This window comes from Sapajus apella, unplaced genomic scaffold, assembly GCF_009761245.1.
Source record: "Sapajus apella isolate SASKATOON/1434 unplaced genomic scaffold, GSC_monkey_1.0 scaffold127, whole genome shotgun sequence".
Taxonomy (NCBI): domain Eukaryota; kingdom Metazoa; phylum Chordata; class Mammalia; order Primates; family Cebidae; genus Sapajus; species Sapajus apella.
The window spans coordinates 1,446,719-1,469,271 of record NW_022437067.1 but is presented as its reverse complement, the minus strand read 5'-3'; the positions used below and the strand labels follow the sequence as shown (position 1 = coordinate 1,469,271).

Sequence of the window (22,553 nt, the reverse complement as noted above, 5' to 3'; positions counted from 1 at the left end):
ACTGGAGGTGGGTGCTGGAGGGGACGCAGCAGGGCACTGGAGGTGGGAGCTGGAGGGGACGCAGCAGGGCACTGGAGGTGGGTGCTGGAGGGGACGCAGCAGGGCACTGGAGGTGGGTGCTGGAGGGGACGCAGCAGGGCACTGGAGGTGGGAGCTGGAGGGGACGCAGCAGGGCACTGGAGGTGGGAGCTGGAGGGGACGCAGCAGGGCACTGGAGGTGGGTGCTGGAGGGAGTGCCCTCCCAGATAGAGCCTCCCCTGGGCCTCCGGCTGACCTGGCCAACCCTGGGCCCCTCGGCCTCACTGAGTCATGCCCTGGGGGTGCCATGGAGCAGAGACCAGCAGAACCCAGGGACACTGGGCCCCGCCCTGTCTTCTCACCACACACCACTGGGGCCACCGCACGCTTCCTTGTAAACCAGCTGTCGCCTGCACACGGCCGGATGCCAGCGCCGTCTGCTGAGCACCGTTCATCTCCACGCTTGCTCATTTCCACAGCAAGGAGAGACTTTGCTACCAGGTCCAACAAAGCAGGGCCCCTGGGAGCTGGGCCAGGGCTGCCAGGGTCTAGTCAAAGCCACTTCCACCCTCAGCCGCCATGTGGCCAGAGCTCGCCTGGATCCCTGGGCAGGCAGCCCCTGTCAGGTGTCTGAGACAGGCACGCTCTGAGTGTCCCCAGGGCTCCAGGCCTGGTGTCTGGGAGTGCAGTGTGACCCTGCCCTGGGGACACTCAGCCCAGAACCTGCAAAGCCAGCACCCAACCACGTTGCCGAGAGCTTTAGAGACGCTGAGGCAGGTGCCAGGTGGGCCTGGAGGGGCCTTGGCGGCCGCTTGGTCAGAACAGAGTGGCAAAGGCAGGCAGGGGCCAGATCGTGGAAGGCCTTCGAGGCCAAAGGAGGAGGTAGTGACAGGCGAGTTCCAGAAAGCCACTGACATGGACGGCCCTGTGCATGGGCGCATGGGTGCCATGTGTGTGGGTGCGTGGGTATATTGTGTGTGCACGTGTGAGGTTTGGGTATGTGTGAGCATGTGCTGTGTGTATGTCCACATGTGTTTGCCTATGTGCATGGTGTGTGGATGTACGTGTGTGTGCATGTATGTGTGTGGTGTGCGCATGCATGTGTGCATGTTTGCCCAAATGTGTGTGCCTTTGTGTGTGCGTGTACCTTCGTGTGTGTGTGTGTGTGTGTGTGCATGTGTGTGGTACATGTGCCTAGTGGGAGGGACAGGGAGCAGGCAGTCAGGCGATGGCCCTGCTTCGCCAGGTGTGACTTGAGGGTGGTTCAGAAGGGGTGGGGGCGGCAGGGGTGCAGCAAAGAGGGGGTGAGACAGGCTGATGGCTCAGAACTAGGCCCGCCACTGGCCTTGGAGGGAGGAAGGGAGGAGGGGGAGGGGCCTCGCTCTTTTTCTGGCCAGAGGGAGAGAGGTGATGAGAGCCCAACTCCCAGCAGCAAATTCAGCCCCACCCTGGGCCAGGCACATGCCCTAAGCCAGCCCCAGGTGCCGGCCACTCACTCCAGGCGGGGCTGGGCCTCCCACCACACAGGCGCCGGACCCAGCCACCCACAGTCCTCACCTCCTCCGCCCCGGCCGTATTCCACAGCCATCAAAGGACCTGGAAACCCAGTCTCCCCTCCTGGACACCACAGGGGCCAGATGTGCCATGGGCTCTGATAGCCGTGTCACACTGTACTCAGGCACTGCCGGCCGGCAGCTATTCCCACCTCTGTCCTCCCCATCCTCCCCAGGGACCCCATAGAGGAGGCTCCAGCCCCTTCCCCAGTCCCTCAGAGACAGGCCCCCATGCCTGCTGTGCCAGCCTCACGAACACATGGCTCCAGCCTCCAGCCTCGCGGAACCTAAAACAGCTTTGCTGGTGCCCTCTGGTGGTCTGAGAGTACCGGTCAGCCCAGAGCCCGGGGACCCTGGGCATGAGCCTCACTCCCCTAACCTCTCTGAGGAAACGCCCAAGCCCAGGCGCCCTCTCTGCAGGAGGCAGCACCCAGGCCCCTGCCCACAGACCCTGCCCAGTCTCTGGCCTGCCCACTGTCCCCAGGTGACAGGGGTTCCTGGAAGAAAGGTCCTCTCCCCCGGGACCATCTTGTCCATGCTCTCCCTTGTCCAGTGAGCCCTGCCCCTCCTCCCAGCAGAACTCCTGGACTGCCCACTTCTCTGCAGCCTGGGCAGGCTGTCTGGGTTAGTGCACCTGCCTCCTGCTGCCGGCACAGCTGGGTCCCTGCGCCCCAGTGTTGTGCCCGGCCTGCTGCGTACTGAGGTTCTCAGGCCACGGACTTCTCAGAACAAATCCCCCTGCAAAGTCAGCTCTGGGCCACGGGGATGCAGGTCTAGAGGCCTGCCTTCCCATGCGGGCTCAGGTCTCCTGGGCAGCCTGGGTACAGCATGGGCACCTGAGGACATACACAGCTCACAGCTCATCCTACACAAGCTGCCTGGGAGTGATTTCCACAGGGAACCTCAGTTTCCCAGTGAAGCACATCATCAGGGCATGTGGTACCAGGAAGAGAAGCCTGCACAGTCCCCGAGTGCATGCGGCTCTCCCCATCTCTCGTGTGGCTGGGCAGCCCAGGGCTCCTCTACCAGCTGGGGGAAGGGGTTGCTGGGAGCCAGGCCCTTGTCACACTAGGCCCTTCCAAGACTGGAGGGTCCCAGGTGCCGGTGTCCAAACTGCTGCATCTCAAAGGAAAGTCAGGGCCCCTGAGGCCAGGGATGGAGCCCGTGCTGCCGGGACCTGGTGGCAGTGGCTGTCTACAAAGGCAGGGTTTGATTTTGCTTTCCACAGCCAGGCTGCACTCTGGATACAGATACAGAGACAGATAAGGAGCCTGTGCATGAGGGAGACGCGTCCCTGCCAGAGCCCCCGTGGGTGCCCAGGAGAGAAGGGGCCCCATGCTGCCACTGCACAAGGGGCCGTGGCCGCCTTCCCGGGTTGTAGACGGCTCTGAAGATGAGTCCGTGTGTCCTGCCTCCTAGAAAAGCCTCTGGCCCGGCTTCAGGCAGGGAGTGACCCGGGGAAGGCGCAGTGCCCTCTGCACAGGTGCCCAGGCAAGGCCCCCGCCAGCCCCTGCCACAGCCAGCCGCCTCCTTGGTCGCTCAGTAAGAAGCTGAAGGTGGGAACTTCAAAGAGCTCGGCACACACACATCAAACACCGCCCAGGGAGACCCGCCAAGAAGCTGGATGGGCGATGCCTGAGCAAGAAGCTCCTGCCACCCTGATGACAGCAGCGCGTCGAGTTTCCTGGGTGCCCGGGAGATAGCACTGCTGCATCCTCAGAGCTTGAGGTGGACCCTCGAAGCTGGGCTGCAGAGGAAAATCCAAAGGTTCAAAGGGACCAAGCAGCTGGCGCCACCCGGGGCCCCCTGCACGGTGTGTCTGGGGAGGGAGTCCATGGCGTGGCATGGGGGGGAGGGGGACAGGCAGGGGCTCCGCCTAACCCAGGCGCACGAAGATGCGAAGGGGCCGGGAGGGGACGGCGACGCCTGGTCTCATTTTCCCCCTTGTCTGTATTTTCCAAAGCTTCTCCAAGTGAGTCTTGCTTTCGTGACGAGGGAAAAGAGAGACAGAGAAGAGCCGCCAACAGAAGCGGGTGTAGAGTCCAACGGAAAACACAGCTGAGTGCACTTTGAAGTTGGAAAGCCTCCAGGGAGGCTCCTGCTGTGTGGACACACCGTTCCTGCCTGCGCCAGCCTCACAGCGCCGAGGCTGAGTCACTCCAGCGCCAGCTCCAGCTTGGCAAGAATGGGGGACACGCACTCCAGCAGCCCCCAGCCCCGAGGGCCAGAGCACACCAAGAGACAGGAGCATGCCCAGGACAGGAGCACGCCAGGGCCCAGGAGCACTCCAGGGGGCAGGAGTTTGCCGACCTGGACAGGCCTCTGCAGCCCCCAACCAAGTAGGCTCGTGCTGGCAGCCTCGTCCCCACGGAGATGCCCGGGAGGCCCACCGGTCCTCAGAGGCAGGGCCCCCCGCGGCCCCAGGTGCACATGTGTCAGCCCCACGACACCTGCCTCTGCCACAGCACCACCACCCACACCGCAGCGCTGGTCCTCCCGACACACGACATGTGAGCAGCGGGAGCCGTGCGCGAGCTGGGAGGGGAGCCGTGGACGCAGGACCCCCTTACTCTTGCTGGTTCAGTACTGGGGGCCGGCCCGAACAAGCCTCCAGCTCTGAGTTCAGTGGAGCCCCAGGTTCAAGCTGCCAGATCCTCCCAGAGGGAAACGTGGCCCCAGTCTCAGAGATGTGAGGGGGCAAGGCATGGGCACTGAAGCCCAGCCATGGGCACTGGTGGGTACAGACAGGCAGGGCCTGGGTTCTTCTACCCAGCCCATGTGTGAGTTGGGAAGAGAAGGGAGCAGCGCCACAGATCCCTCTTCACTGACCGACAGGAAAGACCTCCAGGCCCCTCTCAGGGATGGCTCCTGTGACGCCCCTCCAGACAGTGATGGGGCCCCTCCCTGCTGTGGGAGTGCCACAGTGCGTCCAGGCTCCGACCCTCCACCTCTGGCATCTGGCCCCAGGCACTGAGAGACTCGGGGTCAGGAGGGGCGGCTCCTAGAGCCTGCAGGGTGCCCTGTCCGGGCAGCTCAGACCCTCGGCACACCCAGCAGGGGCCCCCGGGCCCAGGGCGCCGAGTGTGGGGGCCGGGTGCACACCCCAGGCTGCACCACGTGCCTGGCCAGGTGCCCAGTCGTCACTTGCATTGCCCCCGCCCGTTAGCCCCCGGAGGCAAATCAAGCTGCTCTAAATGAAAGCCTGTTACCACGGATACACGGGCACTGGGGTAAGGCAAGCTGCACAGGGGATGGGGGGCCTCAGCCATGAGGGGCCGGCAGGGCAGGGAGGGCCCCCAGTGCTGTCCCACGGCCCCCAACCTGGCCCCATGCTGTCCACCTGCCCCAGTCCCAGCAGGGGTGCTCAGTCCTTCACCCCCAAGCTGCACTCTCAAGCTGACCCGACCCTCCTCCCCATCACTGCTCATGGCTTCAGGGCTGAGGGTGTGAGCCAGGAAGATGGGCAGTTGCTAGCCAGACACCAGCCCCAGCACCATGGGGGCTTCACTGCCTCGTCTGCAGAGTGGGGCTCGGCCTCACTGTGGGCGGCCATGGCCATGAGTCCCAAAGGAGGCAGCACACAGCTGATGCCTGGTAAATACGTGGGGCTCCATGCAAGCCCCCCAACCCGGGCCCCCGAAACCCAACAGGCCAGGGCCGAGCCCATCCCGGAGCAGGCCCGAGGCCCCCACCCCTTGGGCCCCTTGCCAACCACCCCGCAATGCACACAGGTGACTGAGCTGGCATCGGTGGCGCAGGCTCCACCTCGAGGGAATGGGACACAATTCAGGCTCAACCAGGAAGGAGCCTCCCAGAAAGACCCCCAGGACGAGGGTAGGCCCAGCACCCAGCACAGGACTGCCCGCCCTCAGCATCCGACGGCCGGGCGTGGGGCGGGGACAGAGACAAGCGATAGGGACAGAAGCAGGGACGGTGATGAGGCGCAGGGCCAGCAGCAGGAGGGGACACAGCTGTCCTGGGAGTCCCCTGTCCTGGGAACTGTTGCCCCTGGACCCGATACTGTTTGTGCACATGGGACTGCTGGCTCCTCCCCGCTCCAGGCCCTGCCAGGGTTGGAGGCTCTAGGGGACTCTGGGAGCCCTGGGGGAGGGGGCACAGCTTGCTCCCCCTCCCCATCCGGCCTCCTCTTCCCCCGTACATTCCAGACAGCGCTGAGAGCCAGGGCCCCGAGCCCGGCAGGGCTGTGCGCTGCCGCACAGGCGCAGCTCCACCCTCGGACAGGGAGACCTGTCTGGGCACATCTGGAGAATGTGGGATCAACAAGTCGGAGCCACCTCTGTGGGGCACAGGCGTGCACAGAGCAGGAACACACGCACGCACTTGGGCACACACCACGCAGGCACAGGTGCAGAGCCTGCGCACGCACTGCTGGGCTCTTGCCCGGGAGCAGCAAGGGTCCCCGCGGGAGCAGAATCAGCAGGTACTGCTCTGCACACACACACGCGCAGGGCCACCCAGCAGAAGCTCAAAGTCCCATGCCCCAAAGTCCCCACACTAAACCCCAGAGCTGTCTGCCATGTCGGGAGAACTTCACCCTTCTGATGTGAGCAGCAGGGGCACCTCTCCCAGACCCCACAGCGCAGTAGGAGGGCAGAGAGCCGTCCCCCAGGAACGAACCCACTCCTCTCTGCCCACACAAAGGGACACACACTGGGAGCTCTTGAATTGCCCGCCAGGCTGCTCCTCTGCATCTGGCAGCCCTGCCAGTCTTGGGGAGCGAGCAGAGCCCAGTTCCCCCCAGGTGACATCACGGGACATCACGGTCATTGAACTAAACCCTGAACCATATCCTCCCTGGGCTCCAGGACACAGATTCATTCAGCAGGAAAAGAACAATGTTTTCTCTGGCTCGGCATGGGCAGCCAGGGCCTCACTCACCCACAGGCAGAATGTTGGCGCTCAAGAAAAGCCACCTGCTTTCCAGATCCGGTCCTGGGTCCTTGGACGGAAGAGCTCGGCCAGGAAGGGGGCCGGCTGTCGGGGGAGCCATCATGGAGGGACCAAGGACTGTCGGTGAGGGCGGCAGCTGAAAGCTGGGACTGACTGGGATCACTAGCTGCAGCCAGCAGTCCACAGGAGGCAGGAAGAGGCCACCCTGAGGTCCCTCGGCTCCCAGGGCCCGTGGTGTCCTTTGCCAGGGTGCAGCCTGGACCGGCTGCTCATCACACACCTGGAGAGAGCAGGAGGGGCTTGGTGGGTGAGGTCTGTCCAGGCAGGTGCATGACCCGGGGCAGGAGCACAGTGTGTGCCCAGTGACCTCTGCTGGCAGGTGCTGCATTGCAGCCCAGCTCCACTGACCCACGGGTGAATAGGCCTCCAGGGCGGGTCAAGCCCGGGCAGTGAGGCCGGGCAGCTGTGTCCAAAGAGTCAGGCAGGAAAGACCAAAGGGCAGCAGAAAAGAGCCACAGGACCCTGCCCCAGAACCCCAAGTCTCTGGGGGAGTCGCAGAGGAAGCCAAAGGGCCAGGGACTGAGCCAACGGCCCCTCACCGCTCCAACCGTTCTCTGGCTGACACTTTCGCCACAGCTTGATGAAATTCAAAGGCAAAACAGGAGGCACTTTACAGGAACCAGATGCTCTCCCAGGAACATGTGGGCAAAGCGTGAGGTGCCCGGGGTGTCTCTGAGCCCGGCCAGCCCCTCCCGCTGTGTTGGGTGCTGGAGGTGCCAACCCTCGGGAGCCCCAGGCATGGCGAGCAGCCCTTTCCCTTCTCCAGGCCTGCGGTCTCACCACAGTGTCACTCCTGGGCCAGGGTCTCAGGCTCTATCAGTCACCACTCAGCCCATGCAGTGAATCAAGGCGCTGTTGGTCCCCCCGTAACGTCTGCAGCCCTGCCTGGCTCAGCTCCAGGCCCCTAACTTTCGCTGCTCCCCGAAAGGGGACCCCAGGCTCCAAGCAGCCTCCTCGTCCTGGCCCAGGGGTTCCGTCCCACCAGCCTCTGCTCAGCCTCCTGCCCAGAACCCACCTTCCCACCGCACCCCCCGCCAGCCCCTCACTCTCAGGCCAGCTTCCTTCGGAGCCTTTCCAGCCACCTTTCCCTGCTGCCCGGCCCTCAGGGAGGTGAGTGCCCCCCTGGGGAGGGGATTAACGGGGCCAGGGAGGAGGCCTTAGCCATTGGGCCTGGATGTCTCCCAGCCGGCCCAGTACAGAGGGACATCAGGAGGCCTGGGCCCTCAGATGCCAGAGCCATGCTCTGCCCGGGTGCGAGGCACAGCCAGGGCTGGGAGGACCCCCTGGTGGCAGGTCTCTCTCCCAGGGCCCTAAGAGCAGCCCTGGCAGGTAGGACTCCCCTCACCCTGCAGGCCTCAGGCCCCGGCCCTCCAGACTCGCCCATCCCCTCCAATCTGCACAGACCTGGACTTGGCCGGCCCGGTGCCTCTGGCAGCCCTGGCCCCAGAAGATGGCAGGGAGAGGGCGTCAGGCCGCCCAGCAGGGGCTCCTGGGACTCATGGCTCAACCTCAACCAAAGGCCTCCCTCTTGGCCCAGTCCTCTTTCCAGCGCCTCTCACCACCCTGCCCTGGCTCCAGGCTCACTCCCAGGCACGGGGTCTCCCAGCCCAGGCTCCCCGAGGCAGCTGGAATGGGTGGGCAGCCCCTCAGCTGCAGGGCCCTGGAGGCTCAAGCTACCCCAGCGTCCGGCGACCGGCAGCTTCCTGAGAAGTTCCTGCACAGCGGGAGGAGGGAGCCGTGCCCCGACACGTCTGCCGGCGTGAAGGCCGGGCGTGGGCTCCAGCGGGGCTGGCACAGTCCAACCTAATTAGGCAACAGCGCCACGTCGGCTGTGCACGCCCAGGCGGGCCACGGGGGACCGTGAGGTCAGCCGTTGGCGGGGGCCCACGCAGCACAGACATAGTCCACGCGTGCCCACCCAGTCCTGGCCCCAGAGTGGCACCCTTGCTTCCAACCACTCTGGTCTCTGCGGCTCCTGGAGGGCCTACAGGTCACAGGGGCACCAGCTGGCCTTGTCGCGGGGCCATCCCCAGCAAGGCCCGCTGCTCCTCGCCCTGGCCGTGGGGTGCTGGCCAACCCCCAGGAGCCCAGACCCTGGCCTGAGAAGGCGACATTGCCGGTGCCCGGTCTTCGGCCTCTGCTTGGACGCTGGCCCTGCTGCCATGGGCAACTCCCACCGACAACCTCACTTGGGGCCAGGCAGGGCGGGCCATGCTGGGGACAGGGTGGAGAGGTCCCCTGACTCTGTCCCCATTGAATCAGGAAGCACAACCTAGGCCCAGCTCCAAGCCAAATGCCCACAGTACAACAGCCAACACCCAGACCGGCAGATCTTCCTCTAGGCAGGGACCTCTACCCCCAAAGCCCCTGGAAGACAAAGTGGCACCCACTCAGCAGGCCTTGTACCCCTAAGTTCCCAGCGTGCCTGCCTACTACTCACCCATGGGGAGAGCCCAGGTACCTGCTCAGGGACATCGAGTCCAAGCCGGCTCCTGCCCCTGCAGGGACCCCACCCCTGGAGGGCCCCCAGCCGCTTCTGTTTCAACGGTGCCCCCTCCTGCTGTCTCTTGGATTCTGAGCTCCCAGCAGAGGTACCAGAGGCCCCCACATGCCCCAGCCTGCTCCTCTGACATCCGCCCCTCCTCCCTCCTACCTTCTGCAGCAGTGCCCAGGAAGTAGGGTGCCACACCCTCAGCTGGCATCCCCTGGCTCAGGAAGCCCCCCGAGGGCAGGTAGAAGTGGGAGCCCCAGCCTCTCCAGGAGGGATGTCCCAGAGGGGCGCCCTCTCCCTCCTGGCCTGAGGCCCTGCTGGCCACCCGGCCCACGACAGAGTCCACTCTCAGGAGGGAGACTGAGGCTCAGAGAGGGCAGGACCTCTTCCCCCAGAAACAACCAGTGGGGGCAGCTGAGCTGGGGCGGGTCTGCCTGCTCCCAACACCCACCTCCTCCCACACCTCCTGCCCCAGGCCCTCACGTGAGACCCAGAGGGTGAGGGGACAGCCCGCCTGCCCCAGCTGCCCTCCTGGCCCCAGGGCGCCCCACTGCGGCCCACTGCCCAGCTCCTTGACACCCCCAGGAACTCCACCCAGTGGGCCCCTCACTACCAGCACCTGCTGTCACACAGAGGCCACCTCCTGCCATGTCCCTGTTACCCTGACTGCAGTGTCCAGGCTGAACTCAGGTCCCTGGCACAAAGACCCCCAGCCAAGATGTCCCGGGCATGGGAGGCAGGCGGGGCCCCACGGCAGCAGGCCTAGGGCTGGGCCTCTGCAGGGACTGCTGGCTGTCTGCAGTCCTCCCCACTCTCCCAGCCCGAAGCCCCTCTGTGAGGCCCTCTTCCCACCCCTGGGCTTAGTGGGTGCAGAGAACACAGAGCTAAGGCCCCAGAAGCCACAGAGAAGCCACAGGCCCCAGCAAGTTCAGCCGCTGCCACCAGGCTGGTGGGGCTGTTGGAGCCCGCCTGGCTGCACATGGAGACAAGGAACCCAGCAGCCCTGACCCCGCGACCATGTCAGGAAGTGCGGGGCCCAGGCCAGGCCCCTCCATGCGCAGAGCAGACAGGAAAGTCAGGCTGCACATCTGTGCCCAGGGGCTGGCTTCACGGAGGGCGTGGAGCCCGCCCTACAGAGGGACGGGTGTTTGACGAGGGAAGGGAAGACCACGAGGGGCCCATCCTAGGTCAGCTTGGGGGCACTGGGCCGAGCACATGTGCAGGCTGGGGTCTCAGCCACTCTGCCCTGGAGGGAAAGCCTCCAGGATGCCACGGGGACTCAGGAGAATGCTCACGGCAGCCCAGGAGGAGGCCATGGGATGAGGGACCCCCAGAGTCCCCCTCAGTGTTAGAAGCAAGAAGAGAGAGGCTGATTGAGGAACAGGAGGGGTCTGGAAAGCTTAGCGCCAGGTGGAGAAAGTGAAGATCAGAACGGGGTGCTTGCCCAACACTGGGCCATGGACACTGCTCCCCAGAGCTCAGCCCACAGAACCCTGCGGTCCCTAGAACCTTCCAGGAGCCTGCAAGGGCTACGCTGTTTTTATATAAAGGAGGCTTCCCTTCCCGAGTTGACATCCGCCCAGATGGTGAAAGGCTCTGATAGTGTGACAGCCTGGGCCTCGGCTCAGAGACAGTGTCCTTCACCAATGCGTGCTCAGAATTAAAGCAGAGAAGAGGCAGTTTCCCCAAAGCAGTAAAAACCACGAACTGTAGTTAACCTCCATGCCGTGCAGGGAGGCCGGAAGCACACGCAAAGCTGCAAAGGGCGTTTTCCTGGGAGGAGGCTCTGGAGCGGCCGGGACTCCAGCGGAACTAGCGGGGGGACACAAGGCATGGTGGGGAGCACGGTTTTGCCGGAAAGATAGCCCAATCAACCCGAGTCCACCAGCGGATGAGTGGGTACAGAAAATGTGGGTGCGTGTGTGTGTATTGTGTGTATATGTGTGCATGTATGTGTATATGTCTGTGTATATGTGTATGTGTGTATGTGTGTGTATATATATATATATGCATGTATGTGAGTGTATGTGTGTATGTCTGTAAATGTGTGTGTATATGTGTATGTGTGTATATGTCTGTATGTGTATACATATGTGTACGTGTGTGTGTATATGTGTATATGTGTGTGTATGTATATGTGTGTATGTGTGTATGTGTATGTGTGTATGTGTATGTGTGTATATGTGTGTGTGTGCATATGTGTGCATGTGTGTGCGCACACACAGCCATGCAATGGAATACTGTTCAGCCTTTTTTTTTCTTTGAGACGGAGTCACACTCTGTCACCCAGGCTGACTGTCACCCAGTCTTGACTCACTGCAACCTCTGCCTCCCAGGTTCAAGCCTCCTGCCTCAGCCTCCTGAGTAGCTGGGATTACAGGCATGCACCACCATGCCCAGCTAATTTTGTGTTTTTAGTAGAGACAGGGTTTCACCATGTTGGCCAGGCTGGTCTCGAACTTCTGGCCTGAAGCGATCTGCCCTCCTTGGGCTCCCAAAGTGCAGGGATGACAGGCGTGAGTCACCGCACCCGGCCTCGGCCTTTAAAAAGGAAGAAATTCTGTCATTTTCAACAACATGGATGGAACTGGAGAACACCATGCTAAGTGACATGAGCCAAACCACAGAAGACAAATACCACATGTCCTCACTAGAACATGTAGGTAGGATTTAAAACAGCTGAACTCATAGAAGCAGAGTAGAATGCTGGTACTAGAGGCCAGGGCTGGGGGGATGGGAGATGATGGCCCAAGGGTGCCAGGCCGCGGTTAGACAGTTAGGCTGTGTTTTGTGGTTTTGGGGGCTTTAGTTCTATCATACAGCATGGTGAATATAATCAATAATGTACATTTCAAAACTGCTAAGAGTACATTTCAGATGTTCTTACCACAAAAGATGCTAAATATCTGAGTTGAGGGTTATGTTGATTAGCTTCACTTAAACTGAAAAGCTGTATTAAAAAATCACAGCATCACCGTCTGCCTCATAAATATCTACAACTACAATCTGTCAAATATATACTTTTTAAAATAAAATTTAAAAATAAATGGGCTGAGCACAGTGGCTTGTGCCAGGAGGCCAGGGCGGGAGCACCGTCTGAAGACGGGGATTGAGACTGAAATCATCCCTGTAAACTTTATAAAATCATTCAGGGAAGAAGGGAGGGGAGAATGGAAAGTAAGCCAAGCTGGCAGTGCCCGCAGCAGCCCGATGAGCTGGGCTCGCTCTCCAACCCGTCCTCATAACTGTCACTGCCTACTGCCCCAGAATCACACAGACTCTGTCCTAAGATCATAGGCCCCTAACTGCTGTATAGAGAACGACTTAAACATGGTAAAACATTGCTTTCTATCTGAGATACGCTTTCAGGTCCTGCATAACAGTGAAATTACTGAGGCCGGCCGGTCGGAAGGACTCCACAGGAGCTGACTCACCAACAAATGCAGTTTCCACCTCTTGATTTCATCCCCCATACCCCAACCAATCAATGACTCCAGTTTCTCCAGCCCCTCACCCTCCATGATCCCCTTAAGAATCCCACCCCAGAACTCCAGGGGAAGCGGATTTGTGGGTCTCCTCCCATCTCCGTGTTTGGCACCTGCAATTATTAAATTTTCTCTGCTGCAAACCCTGCTGTCTCTGTGCATTGGTCAATTACTGTGCAGTGGACACACCAATCTGGTGGCCCTGTACAAGGACAGCCTGGGCAACATAGCAAGATCCCATCTCTTTTAAAAAATTAGCTGGCTGTAATGAGCCTGTGGTCCCAGCTACTCAGGAAGCTGAGGCAGGAGGATTGCTTCAGCCCAGGAATTCAAGGTTACAGTGAGCTGTGATGGTGCCACTGCATTCTAGCCTGGGGGACAGAGCAAGACCTTGTCTCTAAAACAAGCAAACAACAAAGAAAAAAACTAAATAAAAGCCTCTCCAAAACAACACAAAACCAAACAGCAAATTGCAGGATCTATTGCCAATAATAAAATTCAAGCTTAGGTAAAAATCAGCATCTTGGAAAACTTGTATTCATCACTGTAAGTCTATCAGTTTCCAAATATTTAAAGGCTTTTATCATGAGATCAGGGTGATAGTAATGTGATTTTATATTATTGTAATATTTAATATTATAACATTTAATTGTAATAATGTAATATTTAATAAAACATCAAAATTTAAAAAATCTTCATAACTCAGTAAACCACTATTTTTTAAATGATTCATACCAAAACATGGTCTTTCAAAATTATGCACAGGTAAATTTCCACTCAAAGTGAAAAACTGGGCCAGGTGCAGTGGCTCATGCCTGTAATTCCAACGCCTTAGGAGGCCAAGGTGGGAGGATCCCTTGAGGCCAGGAGTTTAAAGCTGCAGTGAGCTGTGATGGTGCCACTGTACTCCAGCTTGGGCAACAGAGCAAGACAAAACAGAAAGTAAAAACAGACCAACAGATAATAATGTAACAGAATACAAAAAGTCCATTGGTACGGTTTAAGATTCCATTCTCGAAACAACCTGTAAGGATCTCCACCATTCAGCCAGTCTGGGTTCGCCCTCAGAGAAGAATGTCCACGATTACCTGATAAGGTGGCTCCGCCCTGTGAGGCCAGATCTGGTCACCGATTTCAACCAAAGCACACGGCGACAGGTGGAACGCAGGCACAGACAAGCATTCCAGAGACTGCAAAAATGCAAAGCCACGTCCCTCCTTTCGCTGGATTCTTATGTTTTGAACAGTATTTTTCATAAAATGTTAACAGGCTATTTCCATTAACATGTCATTGGTTTACCGTGTGTGTGTTTGTTTGAGATGGTCTCACGCTGTCTCCCAGGCTGGAGTGCAGTGGCGTGATCTCGGCTCACTGCAACCTCTGCCTCCCGGGTTCAAGTGATTCTCCTGCCTCAGCCTCCTGAGTAGCTACAGTTACAGGTGCCCACTGCCATGCCAGGCTAATTTTTGTATTTTTAGTAGAGACGGGGTTTCACCAGGCTGGTCTCAAACTCCTGGCCTCAGGCGATCCTCCCGCTTCGGCCTCCCAAAGTGCTGGGATCACAGGCGTGAGCCATGGTGCCCTTCCCATTGTTATTTTTAATAAGACTTCGTTAATAAATATCTTTAAATGATCAGTTTGAATTTCTATCATGGAAAATATTAAACGATGTAAGTATTGCGCTAGCCAAGATTTAACGGCAGCTCTGTCTGCTCTGCCGCTGTCCATGGCAATAAACACTCCCATGCGATCCCACAGAGCACAGAGTGGGGAGAGACGGACAGTACTGCACAGCGTCTCCACCAGACAGATCCACACAGACTGCACGCAGATCCACCCAGGTAACAGCGTGGATTACGGAAAGCTAGAAATAATCAGGAAGCGATACATTTTGAGTATTTATGTCCTTTGCTTTTATAGCATTTTTGTGTTTTACAAAATTTAATTAGTTAAATTTGATTTGAATAATGGTTGTGTCCAACAACCAGTTGACGAGATTCCTGGAGATGCCACCGCAGGCTCTGGTGAGGGGCACAAGCCTGCTCCTGCACACACAGGAGACAGCACCCCAAAACCAAAGCTCCTCTGGCTTCTCAACAGCTGCTACGAGTGCCGGGGCCCCACACAGTGGCTCAGGCCTGTAATCCCAGCACTCTGGGAGGCCAAGGCAGGTGGATCCCCTGAGGTCAGGAGTTCGAGACCAGCCTGGCCAACATATTGAAACCCCGTCTCTACTAAAAATACAAAAATTAGCCTAGAGTGGTGGCATGCACCTGTAGTCCCAGCTACTCAGAAGGCTGGGGAAGGAGAATCAATTGAACCTGGCAGGCAGAGATTGCAGTGAGCCGAGACCACACCACTGCACTCCAGCCTGGGCGACAGAGTGAGACCCTGTCTCAAAAATAAAAAGAGTGTGAACCGGTCATGAGGCCACAGCGTTTGCACCCCACTAAGTGTTTAAAATACTCACACCAGAACACCACCTTCTGGAAAATACAAAAAACAAGAGATACATGCTAAGCACTCCTCAGAAGCGGTCCCAAGGGGGAAGACGGGGCTGCTGATGGGGGTAAACGCAATGAACTGATCAATCTCTCTCCGATCGAGAGAGGAGCGGCTCCCGCAGCCCTCCAGGCCTGACGCTGAAGAAGAAATTCTTCAAAATGGGGGTCCATGAGTCAGAGGTCAGCTTGAAGCCTGCCCCAACCCTCTCCCTCTCTGTGACTCGGTTTCTTCATTTGTAAAGCAGGGTGCAGAGAGTGTGCCCCAGCCCTGGGGTCCTGAGAAGCTGGGCCTGGCCGGCAGAACTGAGCCCCTCTCTGTGAGCCGGCTCCAGGACTCCCAGGCTCCCCCACCCTCAGGGCTCCTTCTGCAGCCCCTACAGGGACAGAACCGTTCAGTCCCCCATCCCACTGTGGAACCACTGCCAGGGCCTGGCTCTCCCTTGCCAGCATCACTGGGCCCCACAGGCAGCCCTGAGCCCACTCCTGCAGGGGCTGGAGGCTTCAGACCTGCCCCTGGGGAGCTTGGGCCTGAAACCACAGGGCAGTGGGCTTAGAGCGGAGCTGAGCAGCAGGAGGAGGGACCGGAGGTGGGTGCTGCCTGGATGCCCCCCGAGGCACGGGCTCCTTTGGGACCCAAGTGTTGGGGAGGAGGTGGGGTCAGCTGAGGGGGAGGAGGTGGGGTGAGGGCTGGGGGTAGGGACCTGTCTAAGTCCTTTACCCAGCACTGATGAACTCCTGACCAAGGACCGGAGATGGCGGGGGGGTGGCGTGGAGAGGCAGGCTGTGGTGTTGGTGCCCGCCCCCTCCCCCGCAGATGCACCCAGGCCACTAGGAGGCAGCACCAAAGAGGGTGGGGGGGAGGGCACAAAAGGCCTGGGTCGGGGGACTCGGCCTCCTATGCCTGAGCCTCAAGCTGGCAGGAGCCCTCTGGGGCGGCAGGTGCAGTGCTTCCGAGGCAGGAAGGGCCTGGCTGGCCCTCGCCCAGGGCCAGCTTGAGGGTCCCCGTCCAGAGTCTACAGACAGCTTCAGATTCATCCCCCAAGGATGAGTATGGTGGGGCCCACAGGAAGAGGGATGAGTGGCCCCACATCTCCGGTTGCTGTCACCACCTCCACCAGAACCAGCAGCACCTCCTCAAAGCTGGCTCCCAGGTCTGTGGATGCCAGGGTCAGGCACCGGGACCCCTGCAGTGAGCTCTGGGCAGGGAGAGCTGGCGGGGTGGTGGTGGTAGGGCTGGAGGGCCCCGGGCCCCCTGCCTGCTCCCCTTCCTTCCTCACCGGCCTCACATGCACAGGGGAGACCCCGCACCCCACTGCCATGGGAGATGCCTCTGTCAACAATAAACGGAAAACCCCACCTGACCAACGGCCGGGGCTGGGGCCTCAGAGGGTGTCATGGCTCTGCACAGGTGCCCACACGGCCTGGCACCACTGCCCCTTCGATCCGCTCTGGGCAATGTCTCTTCACAATCAGTGAGAAACTCAAGGATCAGCAAATAGGACCTCAAGGGCCAACCGGGACTGGCATGGCTGAGCTAGGGGAGCAGAGGGAAGCTGCTGGCAGGGGACAGATGGGCGGACGGACGGATGGACGGACAGCAGCACAGCCCAAAGCCCCTGCTGTGGAGTGAAGCCGTGCCATGCAGACCAGGCCGGCAGCCAGGAGGGGACAGATGACCACGGGCCGGCAGGTGGGAGGGGTCGGAGCAGGCTGTCCTAGGACGGGCCCCACACAGGGAAGGGCAGGGAGCTGGGCAGAGAGATGGGGGAGCCTCGAACGCCACATTCTTGGCTGAGCGTCACATGCTCAGGTCAGAGGATGAGCCGTGCCAACCACAGAGAAGGGCGTCAGGAGCAGACCCCACGGGCGGGTGGGGGGGGAGGTCCTCTCTCCAGTAGGGGAGTCGTAGGAAGTCAAGGGTTATTCAGCTGCAACCTCAACAAGCTGGGTCTTTCACCAGCATTTCCCTACACAGTGTGGGCTGAGGTGGGCAGAGCCTGGGTATAACTGGGTGCTGGGAGGTCGGCAGCCAGGGAGAGGGGGCAGCCAGTCAAGGCAGTGTTCAAAGGATAGGCCGTCGTAGTACACAGCTCAGGTGTCTGCAGAGCGCATGGCTGGCTCCCGTTCACACAGACAGGACCTGCAGAGGCAGGCGGGTGGCCTCGGGAGTCCAGGACGGCACCCCTCTAGAACTTGGGGAGCCTCTGCCTGACTGAAGATCCAGGAGCAGCCTCGTGGGGAGCCCTTACTGTCCATGGGGCATCAAACGCCAGGTTCAGACCTAGAACTTCATCCTAGGAGCTGCGACGCCTGAAGGCGGCAGGACAGAGAACAGGAGCGAATGACCTGCACCATTCAGCTGGTCAGAGGACAGCAGGAGGCAGTGGGGGCCCTCCTGCCAGCACGCAGCAGGGCAAAAAGACCAGAGCTCCTGCCCCCTCCACTGAGACGCCCAAAGCTCACTGCAGGAGCCCCCATGCCTGACCCTGGCATCCACAGACTCGGGAGCCAGCTCGGATCACTAAAACATGGCCCTCCTCTCTCTCTGTCTAACTGAAGGCGCCCGGAGGGTGCTGAACGCTGTTACTGTCAGCAGCTGCTCATCGGTGTGAATCAGTTCTGGGCAGTTTCCAGAACAAAATTCAGAAACCAACTGGCTATGGGGCTGAAGACAGAACAACGTGGGCTTCGTTCGCCCGGAATTCTCGGAGCACCTGCCTTGAGGGGCGTCTGCCCCACACCAGTCACACGTCTTCACCGCAGCGGCTCCGCAGCTCCTGCAGGCTCCTGAGCGCCTGCGTGTGTGTGTTTGGGAGCCGGACACAGAGATGCCCTGAGCTCACCATCTTCTCATCAGAATCTAGAAGCTTGCAAAGCCCTGAGCTGATCACACACACGTGCCATCCTGGGTCCTCTCCTAACCCGGGAGGTGGGGGCCTCTATTCTCCTACTTGACAGCTGAGGAAACTGCGCCCAGGAAAGGCCAGGAGCTGCTCAAGGTCTTGCCTCAGCGCAGAGGCTGCAGCCCCTGCCCATCCCCTCCTCCCAGGGCTGCCCAGCACCAGGCCCCGACCCCACCTTAGGGAGGCTGTGTGGGGAGACAGTGCGGCAGTGACTCAGGAGGTGGCTCCAGGGTGTCCTCCAGCACAGAGCTCCTCAGTGGCCGGCCACCCTCAGCACAGCCGGGCTATGCAACACTCCAAGGACAGGGCTGGACTCTCCACAGCCCACCCAGACGCTCACATCCAGGGTGGATGGCACTCCGGCTCAGGCCTCCCTCATGGGCCCTCTCTGGCCTTGGCCTAGTGCCCACAGGTTCTGGGCTCACATTTCTGGGCACCAGGTCCCAGACTCACCAGTCCCCCTCCCTCTGGCCTCATAGAGGAAGGTGGGAGGCTGGGCAGGGCCCATCCTTAGCAGCCCCCGACACAACACCCCCAGCCTCCACATGTCGGAAAAGGCCATGCCTCTCACGTGGACAGAGCCCTCCCGCACTCTTACCATGCAAAGTCTCTTCCTCCAGGAAGTCCTCCCAGAACTCTTCTTTTGGGGGCCCTTGGTTTCCAGCCCTCAGTTATCAGCTGGTTCAGCCCAGGATGACAGCTGCACAGCAGGACCCCTCATTTCCTCCTCCCCAAGCCCAGCAGCAGGTAGAGACTGGGACACGAATGGGCAGAGTGACCTGGGATTCGCCCTGTGTCTGCCTTGGACCAGGCATGGCTTGCTGGGCTTTGGTTTCTCAGCTCAGGCCCATGCCCCTCTCTCCACAGCCCCCCGACCCCTGTTTCTTGTTTCCTGTCCTTCAAAGTCCTGACAGCAGCCCAGAGCCTCCAAGCCCCAGGCTGGCTCTGCTCTGTCGGACCCACAGTTCTGCCAGGAATTCTTGCCTGATGGCCCCCAGCTAGCAAGGGACACAGGCAGAGCCCCCGGCCACCTGCCCGAGCCCCAGGAGTGCCCAACGTCACTTCCCAGGCCAGCCCACGCCCAGACCAACCCTGTGCACTCTGGGCCCTTGTCCTGACCTCACCTGCTACACCTCGGCCCGGGCACTGTTCCCACAGAGGATCCAGGGGGCCTTCATCCACCAGCACTTCCTGCCTCTGCCCGCTGGGCCCTGCCCTCCCCAGCTTAGTTCTGGGGCCTCTGCCTGACTGTGCTCACCCAGGGCTCACTTCCCCCTCCTTGGGCCCAGTGCTGCCCGGCGCCCACCCTCCCCCAGCTCACACTCTGCAGATAGCTCCAGGGCCCAGGTCTGCCACAGCTGGTGGAGTGTGGCTCCCAGGGCCTCCAGCCAGGCGGAGGAACCAGTTCTCCTGGTTTGTGGCTGGCACTGCAAGGGGCTTCCCGAGGGCCGCACCCCAACGGTCCTGTCCCTGTACCTGGGGCCCGCTTGGGGGAGGCTGCTCCTCAATCTCAAAATCCATTTATAGCTAAAGAGAAGGGAGGGGACACAGCCACACCCCTGAAGCCAGAACTGCCACCCTGGGCAGGAGCCACTCCCCTCAAGTGGCACAAGCGCCCACCCCTGCTCTGTGTTCCAGGCACCTGCCCAGCCAAGGACCCAGACATGCTTCATCCAGCTCCTGGGCCCACCTTGCCCTCCTTGGCATCCTGGGACAGTCGTCCTGAGCAGCTGCTGGGTGCCAGGCAGCATCCCAGGCATGACAGGCACAGCACCCCTGTTCTAACCCTAACCCACCACAGAGGGAACAGGGAGGAGCACCTGATGCCGTGCCAGATCACCCACAGGGCTGCCCACTGCACTGGGTGTTTGGGGGTGGAATGGGGATCTGAAGGGTGGGACCAACGCTGAGCTCCCCAGAGCAGAGGAACTGGGCTCAGAGGAGCCGCAACGCAGGCCCTCCAAAGGAAGGTGTGGGATGGGGCGCCACACCAGCCACTGCTGGGCGGAAGGGGGCAAGTGTGACAGGCAAAGCTGAGAGCCCTGCTCCGTGCAGGTGTGGTCTGGGTGCTTGTCAAGAATGCAGAACTGAACCTCGGTCCAGGCCCATCCACGCAGACCTGCACTGTGACCACATCCCAGGCCATGTGGACCCCAGGTGAGAGTGAAGCAGGCTCTTAATAAATACCAGCTGATTCTTCCCCATTCCCACTCCACAGGCCAGAAGACGGAAGCACAGGGGAGTCAGATGGAATGGGTGTGAGAGCCCCCTGAAACGGCAGGGCCAGCGGAGGGCACGGCGGGCTGCAGTCTGAGGCCAGCCCAGAAGCACTCCTGTGCCATGTCCCCAGAAGTCCCCAGAAGCCTGGCTTTGAAGTGTGGCGGGATCTAGGCTGAGCGGTGAGAGCTGGAGAGGTAGGTCGGGGCTCCTTGATTACAGAACAGGGTCCTCTAGAAGGACATCAAGCACCGCCAACAGGAATAACGCTCACTTTGGACTGTGGTGATCCCTTGCTGGGGCCCAGTACGTGGCTGTCAAGAGACCCAAGACTCGGGCTGGACCCGGGCTGCCGGATGCCTGAAATCCACAGCCTCCGAGGGTCTGTGGCAAGTCCCACGGGCTCAAGAGAAGGCAGCCACATGGAGGCAGGGGTGCCAAGGGGCAAACACCCCCCTCCCCTGGCAAGACCCCTTATATCCCGCCCCAGAACCCTGGAACCAGCCAGAGCTCCCAGGTTGGGGCAGGACAGGGAGACCTGACTCCTGCCCCACCTCCCTGGGAACCGCCCCCAGCAGGTACTTCCTTCCCTCCTCCGTTTCGGGCAGACGGTCATTCCACTTCGCTGGTGGTTCTGATCCAGGTTCAGTTGACTTTGGGGCAAAACTCACTGCCTAATCCCCTGTAACTCTGGTGGGGAGCTGGGTGGAGAGCAGACGGGCCAACGCTGCCACCTGCTGGCCATCCCAGGATAAGACCCCCAAATTCAAATCGTCCTTACCAAGGACCCTCAGGGCACCAGAGACCTTCAAACACCCAGTACGAGTGAGGAAACTGTGGGTCAGAGGCACCATGGCATGGCCCAGCCAAGGCCTTGGGCCAAGGCTTGAACCCTGGGAGACCCCCTAGCCCCACCTCCCCAGGAGCAACAGACACTGAGACACTTGGCTTCTGGTCTTGCCCAGGCCCCTCCCGCTGGAGGCTGGGATTTGTGTGCAGATGAAGAGTGATGGATGCAGTCCTGTGCCAGGACAGTGGTGGGGACACCTCCCGGGGCGGGCCACCTCCCGGGGCGGGCCACCTCCAGGGGCCCATCCTAGAGCCGAGCGTGAATCTGAAGGAGGTACCAAAGCCTCCTCCTCAGAATCAGACTTGGAGCTGTGACCCCAGGGCCCGGAGTGGCTCAGGGCCAGGAAGGGGTGCTGCACCTCTAACTGTTATCTAAGCGTTGACCAGAGCACACGATCACCTCAGAGCTCCTCATGGGCGACGCCTACTGCCTGGCCCATGGATGAGGGGCCCGGCCAAGCTGCCCGGCCCAATCAGAGGGCAGTCTCTGTGTCCATGACACACGGAACAACTGCGGGGTCAGTTCTCCAAAGGGGTGCAAGGGGGTTTTAGTAGCCAGAGGGGCTGCGGGGCCACCAGGTCATGCCCCTTCCCTCTAAGAGGGGCCATTCCTGTAGGGTGGGACTCTGGCTTTGTCACTTAGCTGTATCAGTCTGGGGATGATGCCACAGCTGAGCCCCTGTAGATGGAACCAGAGGTGAGGCAAGGAACCGCACGTCCCCCCCACTGAGGTCATCAGCGTGCAGATGCCCCCTTCTCAACGTCCCGCCTTCCTTCTGCAATGCTAAAGGCCTCCCCAGCCCAAGTGCTGCCCTGGACCAAGACAGGGCCACTCAGGGCTGTGCGGGCCACCCTCCCTGGCCAGGTGGCACCAGAATCACAGACCGCAGAGACCGCGGGGGATCTGCGTGGGCCTCCAGTTCCTGCCCGTCCCTCCCATCCCCAGCTCCGAACAGGTCCAGCTGTGGCCAGCGGCTGGGAAAGACTGTCCCTCCAGGTGTGCGGCTTTGGCGAGCGCCTCAGGCCTCTGCCCCTCCGCTGTGAGCAGAGGGGTCGAAGGGCCTGCGATGTGGGTCCCCAGAGCACCTGCGGGGCTCAGGCCAGACAGGGTGGAAGTAGAGGGCCACCTTCCGCCCGTCCTGAAACCACGCGGCGGCCTCCCAGCTGCCCCCCCGGCGGCCAGGCCCTGCCTGACGCACGCGGCGCCCTCCCTCCCGGGACCTCGGCCCTTCGTGGGCACCAGGCGGGCGTCCACACCAAGCCGGCCGTGTGCTTTCGCGAGGGATGACTGGGGAACGCGGCTGCTCGAGGCCTGGAAGGTCCCGGTTCTCGCCTGATGCTCCTCTGGTCCCCAAATCCACCGGCGCCCCGGAACGGGCCAACCCGCGCTTAGAGCCCGCGCAGCTCAGAGGGCGAGATGGCGGGAAGGCGGGACCGCCGCGGCCGGCACGAGGAGCTCGGCTCCCCGGGGCGGGTCCAGAGCCAAGCGCCGGCCTCCGTCTCCCCAGCGGGAAATGGGTCCGCACCGTCTCCACTCCGCGGCGCTGTCCCCAGGGGGAGAG

At 60.8% G+C, this 22,553-nt stretch overlaps 1 protein-coding gene across 6 annotated transcripts in view; it reads right to left on the bottom strand.

The window, feature by feature from the left end:
- PLCH2 (phospholipase C eta 2) overlaps window positions 1-22,553 on the bottom strand; it is an 85,984-nt gene that overhangs the window by 63,113 nt on the left and 318 nt on the right. For 4 of the 6 annotated variants that reach the window (XR_004263996.1, XM_032262163.1, XM_032262159.1 and 1 more), the window contains one exon: window positions 6,471-6,762. Coding sequence is in view for 5 of the 6 variants with exons in the window: in XM_032262163.1 (XP_032118054.1) it covers window positions 6,471-6,585 (115 nt within the window). In the remaining variant the exon portion in view is untranslated. Of the gene's footprint in view, window positions 1-6,470; window positions 6,763-7,946; window positions 8,050-9,003; window positions 9,134-22,553 lie in introns of those variants that run through there. The other 2 variants (XM_032262161.1, XM_032262162.1) reach the window with 2 other exon arrangements.